Source organism: Orcinus orca, chromosome 11 (assembly GCF_937001465.1).
Source record: "Orcinus orca chromosome 11, mOrcOrc1.1, whole genome shotgun sequence".
Classification (NCBI taxonomy): domain Eukaryota; kingdom Metazoa; phylum Chordata; class Mammalia; order Artiodactyla; family Delphinidae; genus Orcinus; species Orcinus orca.
The window spans coordinates 65,341,369-65,358,639 of record NC_064569.1 but is presented as its reverse complement, the minus strand read 5'-3'; the positions used below and the strand labels follow the sequence as shown (position 1 = coordinate 65,358,639).

The 17,271-nt window shown below is 34.8% G+C and overlaps 1 protein-coding gene across 10 annotated transcripts in view; it reads left to right on the top strand.

Annotated features, from left to right (window-relative positions):
• Positions 1-17,271, top strand: part of LIN7A (lin-7 homolog A, crumbs cell polarity complex component) — a 247,281-nt gene that overhangs the window by 79,887 nt on the left and 150,123 nt on the right. For 3 of the 10 annotated variants that reach the window (XM_049694327.1, XM_033407186.2, XM_049694325.1), the window contains exon 6: positions 8,022-8,099. The exons of 5 other annotated variants lie outside the window; for them this stretch is intronic. Coding sequence is in view for 1 of the 5 variants with exons in the window: in XM_049694324.1 (XP_049550281.1) it covers positions 5,413-5,484; positions 8,022-8,099 (150 nt within the window). In the remaining 4 variants the exon portion in view is untranslated. Of the gene's footprint in view, positions 1-5,396; positions 5,485-8,021; positions 8,100-17,271 lie in introns of those variants that run through there. 2 more of the 10 variants (XM_049694324.1, XM_049694329.1) reach the window with 2 other exon arrangements.

The following is a 17,271-nucleotide window of genomic DNA, read 5'->3' as shown; positions in this document are numbered from 1 at the left end:
TAGGTGTGGAGGTTTATGTGTTGTACTGCTGCTGAAGTTTGAGACAGACTACACTTCCAAGCACAGGGATGATTCGAGTGGGAAAAGATAGAAGGCAACTAACTTGTTGAATTCACTCTCTTAGGTATGCAGTAGAATCTTGCCTAACAAAGTACCATTTCCCAGTCGTACTGAATGTCCATTTTCTTGCTTCCTGTTCCAATTCATAGTTTCTGAGGTACTTTCATATTGTGCAATAGTTGTGACAGTCACTAATGGAGACTGAAAAACATTTTACAATATAAAACAATTCATATTTCTCTTAAATTTGAGTATAAGTCAGTCTATACCTACACTGTCAATATGGTAGCCACTAGCCAAAGTGGCCATTGAACACTTGAAATGAGGCTGTTCCAAAATGCTATAGGTGTAAACACTGGATTTCAAAGAGTTGACAAAATAATGTATTATATCGTAATAATCTTTTATATTGATTATTTGTTGAAATAACATTGTTTTTGGGTATGTTAGTTAAAACATTATTAAAATTAATTTCATCTTTTATTTTTACTTTTTAAATTGTGACAAGTAGAAAATTTGTAATGACATATGTGCTCACATTATATTTCTATTGGACAGTGCTGGTCTAGACCTAATATGTGTGAAGTGTAATACCAAACCCTCACATAGGCACCTAGTAGGACACTAAACTCTAGAAAGCAGAATAGTAGTATTTGCTACAACTACTAGTGTAAAAATGTTTAGTAAGATTTAATAGAAATTTCAAAAAGTGGTTAAAATTTTCTATTTTATTTAGTTAAAAGACTAAAAATAAAATACATTATTGAAATTAGTAATTTCAAGGGCGAGTTCATGAAATAGCCCTAAATGTGTTGCTAAAGAAGAAATATGTACATTCAACAATATGGCCAAACACCCAGAATAATTATTCATGCTATGGGGAATTCCCTGGTGGTCCAGTGGTTAGGACTCTGTGCTATCACTGCCGAGGGCCTGGTTTCAATTCCTGGTTGGGGAACTAAAATCCCACAAACTGCATAATGTGGCCCAAAAAAAAAAAAAAAATTTATCTGTGCTATATATTCTACTTTGAACTGCAAAAAAAAAAAAAAAAAAAAAAAAAAAAAAAAAGCCTTCAGCTATATCAGTATAGTGGAAAATTTTTTTAAGATATTTGGTGGAATAAATACCAAATCCCACCTTATCACCATTCTCAGACTCACTGTGGAAATGTCTACTACATGCTTTTAAAACAAGATACACTAGAGGAGTTAAGGAAAACAACAAGGTTCTCAAATAAAACCTGAATGATGAAACCACACCCTAAACACAAGGAATGCTGAGTAAAGGGAAGGCTTGAAGGTCTCGCTCTGTTTGGGGAAAGATTTGTGGAATTTCTGTATTTCACATGTTATCCAAATATTATACCAAACCATTATCTTGTTAAATAAAGTTAATTAGTCCATACATTGCCCCAGAAAGCCCAAATTCTTAAGAATTTGTCTTAAGCACAGAATTTTTCTATCTTCTTTGACCAATTCCATAATAGGTCTGAGAATCTCATGGGATGTGTATGAGTATGGAATTGTATCTTTGAAATAGTATAAAATTTTTATACTGTTGTGATGGGAATTTGAGGTTTCAATGTTTATTAATATTTTTAGAATCTGTCTAATTTTATATAGTTGATGCTCAAAATTGTGTGTATATGCTGCACAAAATTAATTGCAGAAAATGTTCATCATGTATTAAAAATCTCCATTTGGCTTGGTATAAATAATTGGATAAAGTATCAAAAATATTAAAACAATCTTTAAATAACCAACAATAAAATAGCAAACTGTGGTCTTTGACAGAAAATGAAATCAATTTTGAATTTGTGCTATCTGCTGTTGTTTGATATGAACTTTTGCTTGACATTGATAATGTTAACAAATACTTATAAAGGTAAACAAAACTAATTTAGATACTTTAATTTTTGACCGTTTAAAATACACTATTTCAAAATTTAGAGAAAATGATTTTTCTAATTTAAAAAACTTTGTGTAAAATATGCAACAAAATTGAATTTCTAATAAAATGAAGAAATTAAGAAAATTTAAAATATTTGCATAACTATTATAAAGGAGAAGATTCGTAGACAACTAATACTGAAACTAAGTTCTATAGATACTGTTTTCTGGCTATTATAAATTCAAGGTATGGTCTTGATGGAATAGAGCTGAGCAAACTGTGCAAGGCATATATCATTACCTTACATTTTCCTTATAATATCCTAGCAATGAAACAACTCAAAGAAACATGTATGGTTATAGATGGTGCAGTATGAAATGGGAAAAATCTTGATATAAGTAATATAAAATTATATTAATATAATTAAATTAAGTATTTTTGAAATAGTTTCAGTGAAATGTTAATTTTTCAAGTCTTACCCCCATTACAAATATTTGAACATGAAACTTTATAGACGAATTCCAAGTACTACATTATAACTTTATAAACAGTTCCAGATAAATTTTTCCAAATTGAAGTTTTTAAAGCAAATAAACATATTTTAAGCACTGTAATATTCAGCAAAGGTCTAATATGGCAATATTGTCAATAGAATACAAATTATGTGAAAACCTTGATTATAACAGTGTAATGAGTAATTTTGCTGAGGGCTAAAAAATTAAATTATATGAAATAAATATATAATTTATAATTTGCTTTGCTTTATTACTCATCCAAATACTTTACTCTTTTCAATAGACTAACGAGTATGTGACGTAATATTTGAATTTGTTCATTTTTGGAATTTTGCTGACCTTCGGTAATAAACATTACCAAAGCCTAATAGATATTTTTCAATGTGTTTATTATGAAGTGATATTTGTCAAAGTAGAAGGGAAGAATATATTTCATTTAATAGCCTGTAGTCATAATTTATAAGTTTCAAATATTTAGTCTTATTGTATATGGACCTACATTTGTAATGTTTTCCAAGTTCAGACTTGCTCTGAAGGAAGTAGACATTTCTATTTTTACTAACCTTGTGAAGAAGCCAATCAGAGTATCAAAGTATAATTTTCTAAAAGTTAAAAATATAACTCACAGAAACATAAAGTAAGCTCAAGTCAAAAACATTAGTGAGGGATTAAGCCAAATGTTAAGCTGGTTCAATGGAGTATAAGAAAGAACAAAGTATGTACTACAGAGAGAAAAAAAAAATGCTGAAATGACATTGCTAAATTAAATACAAAACTGTTTAATAGACTCCAGGACCATAAAATGTAACCTTTTGGGTTACCTTTTCTATCAGACAGAAATCATTTGTATCTCAAATGGACAAAAATCATTTACAGTTTAACAGTCTTCTAAAGCTTAACATTTAACTACATGGAGTGTGGAACTTTGTCAGTAGTAAATAGTTAATCAGACAAAACCGAATCCTCTTAGAGAATTAGATAAGCCTTGAGCAGACCTGTTAAATGGTACTAAAGTATGTCATGGAAAGGACGTGCAGTCATTCTTTTGCATCCCAAGTTTTGGATACTTTCTCTTAGTAAGGGAAAAGAAACAAAAGCTGGGAAATTCAGTCTTGAGAGGGACTTCTTCTCTAACTGGAGCTTGGGCAGTGAGCCAGGAGGCTGATGAATAGAGACAGACTCAAAAACATGCCATGTGGTAAGAGGAAATTGGCCCCGGCCATTTAGAGACAGGTCTGAAACCAGGCCAGGAGGTGCCCGATGACTGCGACTCTTCAGGGATGGGCCTGGACTGGCACACTCCAAAAGCAACCTTATTTTGTTGTAATTATAATTTATTCTGTATTTTCAAATCCTTTTTTTATCTTCAGCCTTCAGTAAAATCCAGCCAAGTGGTAGCTTCATATTTAGCTGTGTTGTGGGAACTTAAAGAGAGAGTCTCTTTGTTGTTTGGGTGAAGTATTCATATTAGGCATAGAGAAAATGGGGAAGGCCAGTGTTTTTCCTCATGCTGAAGCCAGAACAGTGATAGTAGCAGTGGCTCAAGGGAATGTGACCAGAAAGAGAAATTACTCACCATTGAAATTGTTGGTTATACAAAAAGGAGGAGCTATGTTGATCAAATGTGGCCAATACCAGTGGCAAGAGAAGATCAGGCCATATGAAATACCTGGGCAGGTATGTATCAGAAATACTTGGAAGGAGGTCTTGGAAAAAATTAGCTTTTTCCTTTGGACAAATGAAACAGGTTCCAGAGCACCTGTGCTTGTTGAATTGTAGTACAGTGATTACAGGTATCAACTCTAGAGTTATATTGCCTGGGTTCAAATCCTAATTCCACCTCTTAATAGCTATATCAAGTTGATATTATCTAGCTTCTTTATGTCTCAGTTTCCTCATCAGTGAAATAGGTATAAAGCATACCTACCACACAGGATTGTTATGAGAACTAAATTAATATCTTTCTATCCGAAAATAGTTAAAATGGTACCCATCATATTGTATGTATTTTGGTAATTTTTCTCCTGGAATAAGCTCTATTCTTGCCTTCCTTCATTCACTTTTGAACTTTAGAAGTAGTATCCTGCAAACCGATATATTTCCCTTTTTAGTTGTGTACAGAATTTTGGAAAGCAAGAGGAAGAGAGATGCCATCTTTCCTTGCCTTTGGAGATGCCTTCAGCAGAAGTAGTAGCAGTAGTGTCACATAGTCTCTTCTATGGGAGTGGGAGTGTGGCTCCCAGGTTCCCACTCATCTGCAATAACAGCAGGGACATAGCCTCCATCAGAGTAGTGGCAAGGCTGGGCTTCAGGGCAGGAATGGTGCCAGCTCTGGATCAATGGATAAAGCACTGTACTCTTTGGTTCACCCAGCTTTTCCAACAATTTTGTAACTAATTCTGCATTAAATCCCTTTACACTTGAAATATCTAGAGTGGTTTCTGTATTCCTGACTGATGGACACATCTATTATTGTGTCCATTATTATATTATATAATATATATTATATTATTTCCATTATTAATATCAATTATAGTATTAATATTATTATTAATATCCTCTGGAATATTATCTATGAACCAAAAAGTCTAACAATATAACCTTTTTACCCACCTTTTCCAATCTACTACTCTAGTCCTTTTTTCCACAGACTTCTTCCTTGAACCAGAGCATATATAGTGAATGATGAATAGTTATATGAACTGGTGTATCATTTAAATACATCACTGTAGGTTTATATCACTGATCAATGGCATAGTGGGTAGAGAGATTTATTTCATTTGACACCAGTCTAAGAAAGATCATATTATTTTGGAGAATGAACTTTGAACAATTAGAAACAATTAGTAAAATCAGTAACAGGAGAGTTCTTATGTCCCATATAAGGCATACTGTGTGATTAACCTGTAATACTTTATCTTTCTCCAGCTCTCTACTGATTACCATGACTTGTAACAGTTTTAAGGAAGAAATATATACCACACAAGTAACCTTGTTTCACAGCTGGACTGCCTTGGTAACGGAAACTTTGATCAATGGATTTAGCATACAAAATTATAAACTCATAGAAGGATTTGTGAATATGAGGGTTTAAAACTTGGGAATAATTCAAAAAACTGGTCTGGAAAAGACAGAATTGATACAGAGGGAGAGTACCTGGCTCAGCAATGAACTTAAAATTTTCTGAGAGATCAATCTGGCTCATATTTTTCCTTGGTTCTAATTCTTCCCTTTCTTCTTTTTGTGGTCCGCGGGCCTCTCACTGTTGTGGCCTCTCCCGTTGCGGAGCACAGGCTCCGGACGCGCAGGCTCAGCGGCCATGGCTCACGGACCTAGCCGCTCCACGGCATGTGGGATCTTCTCGGACCCGGGCATGAACACGTGTCCCCTGCATTGGCAGGCGGACTCTCAACCGCTGCGCCACCAGGGAAGCCCTGGTACTCTTGATATGATATAATGAGAATGATACTTTGCCTCTCTGGTCTTTCTCCACAAAATACATTATCCCGGTCTAATTATGAGAAAAATATCAGACAAATCCCCATTGAGGGATATTTTACAAAATATCTGACCAATATGCCTCAAAACTGTCAAGGTCATCAAAAACAAGGAAAACCTGAGAAACTGTCACAGCCCAGAGTAGGCTAAGGAGACATAACTACTAAATGCATTGTGGTTTCCTGGATGGAATTCTGGAACAGAAATTCTGGAACAGAATTCTGGAACATTAGGTAAAAAACTAAGGAAATCTTGGACTTCCCTGGTGGCGCAGTGGTTGAGAGTCCGCCTGCCGATGCAGGCGACCCGGGTTCGTGCCCTGGTCTGGGAAGATCCCACATGCCGTGGAGTGGCTGGGCCCGTGAGCCATGGCCACGGAGCTTGCGCGTCCGGAGCCTGTGCTCCGCAACGGGAGAGGCCACAACAGTGAGAGGCCCACGTACCAGGAAAAAAACTTAAGGAAATCTTAAACTATAGACTTCAGTTAATGATAATGTTAGGATTTTATTGCCACATTAATTGTAACAAATATATCACACTAACGTAGGCTATCAACAATTGCTTATATTGGAAACTAGGTTTGGGGTATATATGAACTCTGTGTTCTATTTTGTAATTCTTCTGTAAATCTAAAACTATTATAAAACAGAATATTAAAATATTTGGTAGAACACTTGAAACGTTATTATATTTGGATGACCATAAGTTACATATTTAGATGTAGAAATTATTTTACCATATAGATCCAACAAAGCAGAATAAAATGAAGAAGGAGTTCTAAATATGTTTATTCTTTCATGATAATATACCATACTAAAATGTGTTGTTTGGAAATGTTTGCAGCTTTTGCCTATGTAACTAATGGGCTTCAATCCTAAAAATGCTAGAGAAATAAGAAACTATATTTCAAGTGGAAAAGACAAAAATCGCAGGAAATAACAGTCATGCTCTGAAATATAATAAAGTCATTGAGGGATTCTATATAATAGCAGTACAAAAAAGAGAGAAGGACACAGTTAAAGGGTAAAATCTACTGGGGACACATTTAATTCAAGTATTGTATTTTGGAAACTACCCAAAAGCAGTAAGAGAGTTAGCCTAACATCTGGGAAATCACAGTGAGCAATACAATAGAATGGCAGTTCATTTGTATATTGGGAGGAAAAAAATCAGTATAATAAGGAAGAAAACAAGGTTTTCCTACATATAAAGGAAAAAAATAGTCTACACCATAAACATATTTCCCAAGTAAATAACTATCTCCCAGGTAGAAAATGTGTAGCTTGTAAGGTGCAGCTTGAAATGCAAGGACAAGTCTATGTCAAGAATACATCTAAAATTGACGCACAGTTCATTGCAGAGATTGCTTTAAAAAGTTTAAGCAAAGAAATCCAAAGCTGTCATCTGAAGCATTTCAAATCTGTGACAAAATGCTTAGTTATAAAATGATGGTTCTAAGCCACATTAAGCCACACTGGCAATCTTACGGAAAGAGAAATTGATATTTCGCAAGGGTTGTGTCACATCATGTTGGAATAAGGTATCACTGATACCCTGGGTCTCTGATGCTAGAAGTGAAGTGATAGACCCTGATTTAATCCTCAGGAAATATCTTTTTCAGTCTATTTGAAGATAAGGAAGCAATCTAATCATTTGGAAGACCTATGATAGTCCCTTCAAAAGACATATTATTAGGAATATAGTTAACCACAAATCAGTGATTTCAAGGGCTTCCCCCAATATAACAGAAAAAAATAATTTAGAACCATCCTGCCTTTGCCTAGAAAATAACTTTTTTTGTTTTCACTAATAATCTCCATTTATTGAGAGTTTATTCTGTGCCAGGCAGCACCAGGCTAAGTTACTGACCTTATTTCACAGATAAAGAGGCTTGGAGAGTGTGAAGAGTTTGCCCAAGATTAAGAGCTAGCAATTGGGGGAACTGGGGTTTGAACTCAGGCGAACTTCAGAGGTAATAGAATCACGTGACAGAACATTAGAAAAGGTACACAGGGGAATTCAATGGAAACTCACTCTTTTCCCCACGTTCCCCAGCCACACATTTCCCTCCTCAGAGACATCTGCTTTTGCCATGCTGTGGATCCTTCCAGAGAAATATTTATACCCCAACATGTATGTATCACAATTTATTGACTAATCTGTCCCACTGATTTGAAATGTCACTTTTATGGTATAATAGATTCTTATACGTATTTATATTACTCTTTTCAGAGCTGTCCTGACTCTTTTTTGCCTATCTTTTATGTTTGCCATTTCTCTAAAATTCTTTTTATCTTCTTTTTGGTTTAAAAAAATTTTTCCTTTTCTTGTTTCTTTCTCTTAAGGCATTATCCATTATGTTCATTCACTCGTATTATTTAATTTAATTTAATTAATTAATTAATTAATTTAGAAACTAACTCTTTAAATGGATAGTCCTCAAGCAACTCAAGCAATTTAACTTTATCTATTCATGATGCTAGATCAGAGAATATGTGTTAAATAGAAAAAATATTTATTAGTTTTTTGGTACTCTATGCTAATACTTAAATATAGAAAATCTATACAATGTGCTATTGTGAACTTAATTGTCAAAATAATTTTCAAAATCTGATTTTATTGATTAACTCCAAATTGAGTATGTAAATTCTACACATGCTTACTTTGGCCTGATGTCCATAGTTTGAACATTTTTTTTTAAAAGCAACTAGTAATTCTTTCAATGAAGAGTAAAACACTAAAGGTGAAACAGACAGACTGATTCCTGTGATTGTTGGATAGTTATGTTGTTTAACTTCTTGGCTAAAGGAATTAATTTGCTTATTCCATTATAGCCTTAGCACAGATCATTATTAACATTCATTTATTTAACAAATATTTACTGATCACAAATTTGCATCAGGCATTGTGGTAAAATTCAGGGGATACAACTGTAAACAACATCAGAAAAGTATCCTCATAGAGCTTATAGTCTAAAAAAGAAGACAGATATTAATTAAATAATCATATAAGCAAATATGAAATTGCTCTTGTAATAATTACTAGGAAGGACAAGTGTGTGGTGCTGTGTGATTTAGTCAGACTTGGAGAAAGCTTCTCTGAGAGTCACACTTGGGCTCAGATATAGTGAGTAAAAGTTCACTAGACCAAGAGAAGAAGGAAAATTTCCCAGGTAGAGGGTAGAATGTATGCTACTAACTTATGGCGGAAGATAGTTTGGACCGTGAATAAGCTTTGAGGATCATGGTAAGAATGTTTGCCTTTATTTTAAGAGAGTAGGGAAAGCATTCAAGAGTTTTAACCCAAAGTGACATAACTATTTTTGCATTTTAAAAATGTCATGCAGTCTATTATGTGGAAAAATGGTGAGATGACGCTGGCCTGGATGCAGGTAGATTAGTCAAAGGGTTATTATAGCACTCAGGAGTCAGTTTTTGAGAAGATGAGCCATGATGTTTTTACTGGAAATGCTAAAAAGTGGATAGATTTGAGAGCCATTTAGGAAATAATATATGCTGGATTTGGTAATGGGTTGAATATGGGGGTGAGAGATAAAAGAGATTTCTGGCTAGTGTAGCCTAATGAGTATTGGAGCAATTCATTAAGACAGACTATAAAAGAAGATTATTAAAATGTAGGGAAATACAATGTGTAATTGATGATTCCATTTTGGGATGTTGACTTTAAGATACCACTGAGACATACCAGAAGGGATGACCCAAGTAGCATTTCCAGAGTGACAGAGTCAAGATGTCCAGAAATCTGCTCCCCATAAAAACAATGAGAACACTAGCAATAATGCTCAAAATCAATTTTTTAAAAACTCTGGAAGTTAACTAAAGGCTTGCAACAATTACAGAAGTCTTTATGCAATAAAAATGGCTGAATCTCAGTAAGAAGAGTAAGTATTGTAGCATTTTAACTTGCCTTACTCCCATCACCCACTTCCGAGCTCCATAGTAGAACTGAAAACCCACAGGCTCACAACTAAACAGCTGTAACAACCAGCAGTCTAGCAGCCACTGGAGGGACAGAGTGGTTTTGGATTTTCCTAAAGTCTCATCCCCAGAGAAATGGTATTATCTGACCTTCCTAGCAGCTGCTAGGTAAAGTTTCATTCTTAGAACTTGCCTTTATTTGACCTAACTCAGAACTCTCTATGTGTGAGTCTTATCTCCAGGGTATTTGTAGAAAATAGTTACTGGTAATTGTTTGATATTGCAGCTGCCTGAGACAGTGATACTACTTGTAGCTAACAAGAGGTTGACCAAAAATCTCAAAAAGGAAATGGGGAATGAGATGTTTATTGGGGGATTTGAAAAGGACTGGCATATTCCTGAAAATCTAGGAGGTGATGCTCACATGCAGAGCTGTGCATATACCCAGGAATGACCTGAGAATGCCCACCTTTGGCTGATGTTGATGCTCTACCTAGGTAGGAAGTAAAGACTAAGCCAGAGATTTAACTGTGCTGGAGCACTGAAGGTGTACCCTAACACACAAACAAAGGGTCTCAGCAACACTGAGAGACTTACTGGTTCAGGGCCTTAACGCAAATCTCTGTCTAATCATTAGCTGATCACTAAGTTAACTGAGAAGAGACTTCGTTGGCTGGATGCAAGAAAGAACACAGACAGAATTAGTCCAAGAAAGTCACTCAACAAACAACTTTGCTGGTGGGGTTGTAAAGTGTTGCAGCCACTTTGGAAAACTGTTTGATAGTTCCTAAAATTGTTAAACATAGATTTACCATAAGATCCAGAAATTCTACTCCCAGGTATATGCCCAAGAGAAAGGAAAACCAATGTCCACACAAAAATTCATACATGAATGTTCATGGCAGCATTACTTATAATAGGAAAATAGTGGGAAAAAACAAATGTCCATCAACTGAAGAATGAATTTAAAATATGCTGTATGAATCAATGTGATACACCACATTAACAAATTGAAGGATAAAAACCATATGATAATCTCAATAAATGCAGAAAAAGCTTTTGACAAAATTCAACACTGATTTATGATAAAAACTCTCCAGAAAGTAGGCATAGAGGGAACCTACGTCAACATAATAAAGGTCATATATGACAAACCCACAGCCAACATCGTTCTCAATGGTGAAAAACTGAAACCATTTCCTCTAAGATCAGGAGCAAGACAAGGTTGCCTACTCTCACCACTATTATTCAACATAATTTTGGAAGTTTTAGCGACAGCAATCAGAGAAGAAAAAGAAATCCAAATCAGAAAAGAAGAAGTAAAACTGTCACTGTTTGCAGATAACATGATATTATATAGAGAATCCTAAAGATGCTACCAGAAAACTACTAGAGCTAATCAATGAATTTGGTAGAGTAGCAGGATACAAAATTAATGCACAGAAATCTCTTGCATTCCTATACACTAATGATGAAAATTCTGAAATAAAAATTAAGGAAACACTCCCATTTACCATGGCAACAAAAAGAATAAAATACTTAGGAATAAACCTTCCTAAGGAGGCAAAAGACCTGTATGGGGAAAACTGTAAGACCCTGATGAAAGAAATTAAAGACAATACAAACAGATGGAGAGATATACCATGTTCTTGAATTGGAAGAATCGACATTGTGAAAATGACTCTACTACCCAAAGCAATCTACAGATTCAGTGCAATCCCTATCAAACTACCAATTGCATTTTTCACAGAACTAGAACAAAAAATTTCACAATTTGTATGGAAACACAAAAGACCCCAAATAGCCAAAACAATCTTGAGAAAGGAAAATGGAGCTGGAGCAATCAGGCTCCCTGATTTCAGACTATACTACAAAGCTACAGTAATCAAGACAGTATGGTACTGGCACAAAGACAGAAATATAGATCAATGGAACAGGATAGGAAGCCCAAAGATAAACCCACGTACATATGGTCACCTTATCTTTGATAAAGGAGACAAGAATATACAATGGAGAAAAGACAGCATCTTCAATAAGTGTTGCTGGGAAAACTGGACTGCTACATGTAAAAGAATGAAATTAGAACACTTCCTAACACCAAACACAAAAATAAACTCAAAATGGGTTAAAGACCTAAACGTAAGGCCAGACACTATAAAAAACTCTTTGAGGAAAACATAAGCAGAACACTCTATGACATAAATCACAGCAAGATCCTTTTTGACCCACCTCCTAGAGAAATGGAAATAAAAACAAAAATTAACAAATGGGACCTAATGAAACTTCAAAGCTTTTGCACAGCAAAGGAAACCATAAACAAGATGAAAAGACAACCCTCAGAATGGGAGAAAATATTTGCCAATGAAGCAACTGACAAAGGATTAATCTCCAAAATATACAAGCAGCCCATGCAGCTCAATATCTAAAAAACAAACAACCCAATTCAAAACTGGGCAGAAGACCTAAACAGACATTTCTCCAAAGAAGATATACAGATTACCAACAAACACATGAGGAGATGCTCAACACCACTAATCATTAAAGAAATCAAATCAAAACTACAATGAGGTATCACCTCACACTGGTGAGAATGGCCATCATCAAAAAATCTACAAACGATAAATGCTGGAGAGGGTGTGGAGAAAAGGGAACCCTCCTACACTATTGGTAGGAATGTAAATTGGTACAGCCACTATGGAGAACAGTATGGAGGTTCCTTAAAAAACTAAAAATAGAACTACCATGTGACATAGCAATCCCACTGCTGGGCATATACCCTGAGAAAACCATAATTCAAAAAGAGTCATGTAACACAATGTTCATTGCAGCACTATTTACAATAGCCGGGACATGGAAGCAACCTCAGTGTCCATCGACAGATGAATGGATAAAGATGTGGCACATATATACAATGGAATATTACTCAGCCATAAAAAGAAACGAAATTGAGTTATTTGTAGTGAGGTGGATGGACCTAGGGTCTGTCATACAGAGTGAAGTAAGTCAGAAAGAGAAAAATACCGTATGCTAACACATATATTTGGAATCTAAAAAAAAAAAAAAGGTTCTTATGAATCTAGGGGTGGGACAGGAATAAAGAAACAGACATAGAAAATGGACTTGAGGACACGGGGAGGGGGAAGGTTAAGGTGGGACAAAGTAAGAGAGTAGCATTGACATGAATACACTACCAAAATATAAAATAGATAGCTAGTGGGAAGCAGCTGCATGGCACAGGGAGATCAGCTCTGTGCTTTGCAACCACCTAGACGGGTGGGATAAGGAGGGTGGGAGGGAGACACAAGAGGATAGGGGTATGGGGATATGGGGATACGTATGCATATAGCTGATTCACTTTGTTATACAGCAGGAACTAACACAACACTGTAAAGCTATTATACACCAGTAAAGATGTTAAAAAAAATTATGCAGGAGTGAATTGGTACGTCTTAGAGCAGTGGAGTTATGTTATAGGAAAACAACTTTTGAGTGGGATTTGGAACCTAACCCTCATATAAATTGCATTTAATGCCTAAGGTCCTGAGACTGATTCCTGTTCAGTGGGGCCTCAATACTTACCGACAGTCTGGAAAGATAGATGTAAGCAGTCAAGGTCATCTCCGTATCTTTTCCAAGAATAGTATGCATGTCCAACTGCTCACATGCAAGATTTAGATTAAAATCCAGTAAGCGTTGTCTACTGTGTGCCAGTGACACTTTATCTTGTTAACCTCCTCCTAAGACACAATTTATTTATATTCATTAAGTTTACAGAGGCTGATTTATTAAAACAGAATGGAGTAAATCCTTCAGGCAAACAGAAACGTTTTATAATTCTCATCCATCATTTGTTCTCTATTAGGAATTTTATAGTTGTTATAAAGTCAGGAAGAATAGCAAACACACTTACTGCATGCCAGACACTGTTTCAAACAGTTTACACAGATTATGTCATTTGACCTTCACAACAACCTATTCCATAGGTACCACTTATAATCCAATTTTACAGATGTGGAAACAGGGCAAGAGACATTGTCATTTAGCCAGGGTCACACAGGTTCTAATCATTGGATCTAGGATTCAAAATCAGCAGGCTGATTTCAAAGCAGGGACTCTTAACCTTGAAGCCATACTCTCACTGAGCACTGAGTGACTCACTCCTGAGGGTTTCAACTTTGTTTTGACTTAACACAGTACTCCTAAAATTTTAATGCATTTAAGAATTACTATATAAGGGTATAGACCCCAAATCGAGTTTTATAGGAGATAGAAGGGGTTTTTCAAGGGCAATCTTTTGCCTTACTAGCTGACTTTAAGATTAACCTTAGGAAGAAGCAATCTCACTGTAATTTGCAAAATCACAGCCATCCTGTGAAGTAAATGCAATGTAAGTAGAAGTCAGTCCTCCCTAACAGGGTGCTGGGATATGCCAATTACAGATAACTTATCTATTCATTAGGTCTCAGAAGTTTTTAGGTAACACTAGTCTACTTGCTGTATTGCAGGTGGTATATGAAACTTAAGATATAAAATAAATACTTAGAAATATATTTTTATTAGCAGTGTTGCCTTTTCAGACAAGTTTAAATCACTCTTCATTTATTTGTTCATTCATTTGTACCTTTCCTCTTTCCCTTCCTTCTTTCCATCTACTCATTATTCATTCACTACTATATTTTAGGTATGTGGACAAAATAAAACAAAATGAAACAAAACTCAAACATGGTCTTGTCCATGTTTAGCTTATGCCCTTTAAAAGAATAAGGAGTTTTCACATTTTTCAGTATTGGTTTAACTCTTAGAAACATGCCCAATGTTGATCAGTGGAACTGGATCTTTTGCCGAAAACCATAGAAAAATGTTAAATGCGTTGAATTATGTCTTCATATTAATATATTAGAACTCTAATAGATAACATTCTGGTACAAGATAAGGATTATAAGAATCTCATTTGACTTTGATAAATGCATTTGTTTGTAATCACAATACTTTCTTTTACTGCTAGATAATAGAGATAATGTGTTTAGCCTAAAAATGTCCACCTGTTATCAAGCTGGGAGAATCAACTGCAATTGTCTATATTCTATTTTTATATGTCTACTTTTAAAATTTTCTTAATAAAAATTCCTGGATTTTAACTTCTAAACTATTCCAGTGATACAAATAGAATTAGGCAAATTTGATGCCCAAATGCTGCTGTGTCCAAATGAAAACTTCTAAGTCATGAGTAACACCAAAATATTAATAAATGAAACCTGTAGGAAGTAGAGATTCCAGGCCAGTAAGATGAGGAAGTTCAACCTACATCTCATTCTGGAGGAAACACAGTTACGATCCCTCATCGCAATAAAGTAATGCCCATCTGAAAAGGTCTCGTCTGATAGAGGTGTTGCCATGTTATATTTAATTTGTTTAAATTTTATAACGAACTTGTATTTTGTATAACCAGGAAAATGAGTGTATGACTCATGGTTTCTATACAGTTAAAAGAAAAATAAAAATCACCAATAAGCCTGTGAAACAAATATACAGTATAAGCCTTTCTACCATAGAAGGAAATTTGTAACTTAATGAAAAGTTGTTTTCCAGAGCTCTCTTTGAAAAGTTGAAGACACAAAAGAAAAGTAAGTTTTGTTTATTCCTCTTTAAAAAGGATTTTTGCATTTCATAAGATGACAACTTACAGTCCACAAAATGTTTTATATTTCTTTCTGCTACTTTCAGTTCCCTCAGGATTTGTGTAAACGCTTTCCAAATTTAGCAATGGAATGTCTCAAAAAATAAAAATTTGGAAGGGCAATATTAATATTGGTAAAAGGGGTGAACATAAAAGCAAACAAAGAAGTGAAAAATTTGAAGAGTGAGAAGGAGAATAAAATAATACTTAAGAAGACAAGAAGCAAAATGCAGGCATTCTTTAATTTACACAAACATTAACTTTCTAAATTAACAAAGTAGTGAAGAAACACTGATAATAAAGTCTCAGATTTAAAGAGAATTTCTACCTGGAGTTGGCGATAACTAGGCAGTAGTATCCTTGACACATTATTATACTATAACCCAGATCTAAATCACATTGTGAAGATGAGGACTCAGAGAATATGAAGGCCAAATTATTGAAGCAGCATATTTGAAGTCAGAGGTTCTTTGCTTACATAGAAGAAACTACTAGTCATTGAGTAGGTGGATCCCAAAGGAAACTACTAAAAAAGAAAAATGACCTGTCGGATGATAATTAAAATTACCTGGAGGCTTAGCATTGATGGTGTACCGCAATCCTTAGCATGCCAGGGAGACATATAGTAAAATACCTCTTTCCTCACAAAATCTGTTTTTCAATCATATTACTTGGTCATATTTTCGAGGAACTATATTTCCAACTCTGTATTGAAAATGGATAGATGAATGGCATTTTCTTTATTTTTAAAATGCCTTGAAAGTCAACTTCATGGACCGTATCTCTTCAATAACCTAAGGAGTCAAGGGAGGAAAACATTCAGACACGGGATATAAATAATAAGTGAAGAAAATACAAGTATAGAGATGAAGGAGAATTGAAGGGCAGAAGTATAAATGCTGCAATTTTACCTACACTTTTTCTCCTGAATGATGTTGAATGCAACAATTAACCTGGCTCTAACCTCCACCCACACCTCCCATTGACTCAGTGGGAACTCTTCACAGAGCAGCAATTATGAGCTGCACATAACACAGAATTGTTAACTTGCTCATTTGCATCTCTCCTATTTCCTAAATATATCATCTCATCTCCTACTATGAAAGTTCCACTGATATCAGATGCAGATACTTTATGTCTCAAGAGCTATAATATTTATATATATATCTCATATGAAAATGAAAGATTAAAAATCTCATATTTATGGTTAAAATATGTCTTTCACACATATGGATCTCTGTTTTATATGACCACTAGTCTGAATAAAAATGACAATCACTATGTACTAACACATTATGATGCTGAAAATCTAGGGTGGGAATTTTGTCCGCATAAAGACTTGGGGTAAGGAGAGGAAGATACCTCCCGCCTGATAATACAATTTCTACAGGCTCAGTAACATGTTCCATTTTTTTTCTTCAGGCTTTGTCTCTAATTTTAAAACTGATGTTAATATTAATTAGAATTGACATAAATGACCCAGTATAGGCACCACCATTTAAATCTTTATAGCTACTCTCTGTCCTCATCTAGTTCATTTTCCTCAAAACATTTCAACTGAATGAATGTATTATTATCATTATTTCAAAGCTTACCTTGGAATGAAGAAGTTTTCTCAATAATTCCCTAAAACGTCTCCTAATGAATATCTTATTTTCTATGTAATAGTAGTATTTTCATTATATCCTCT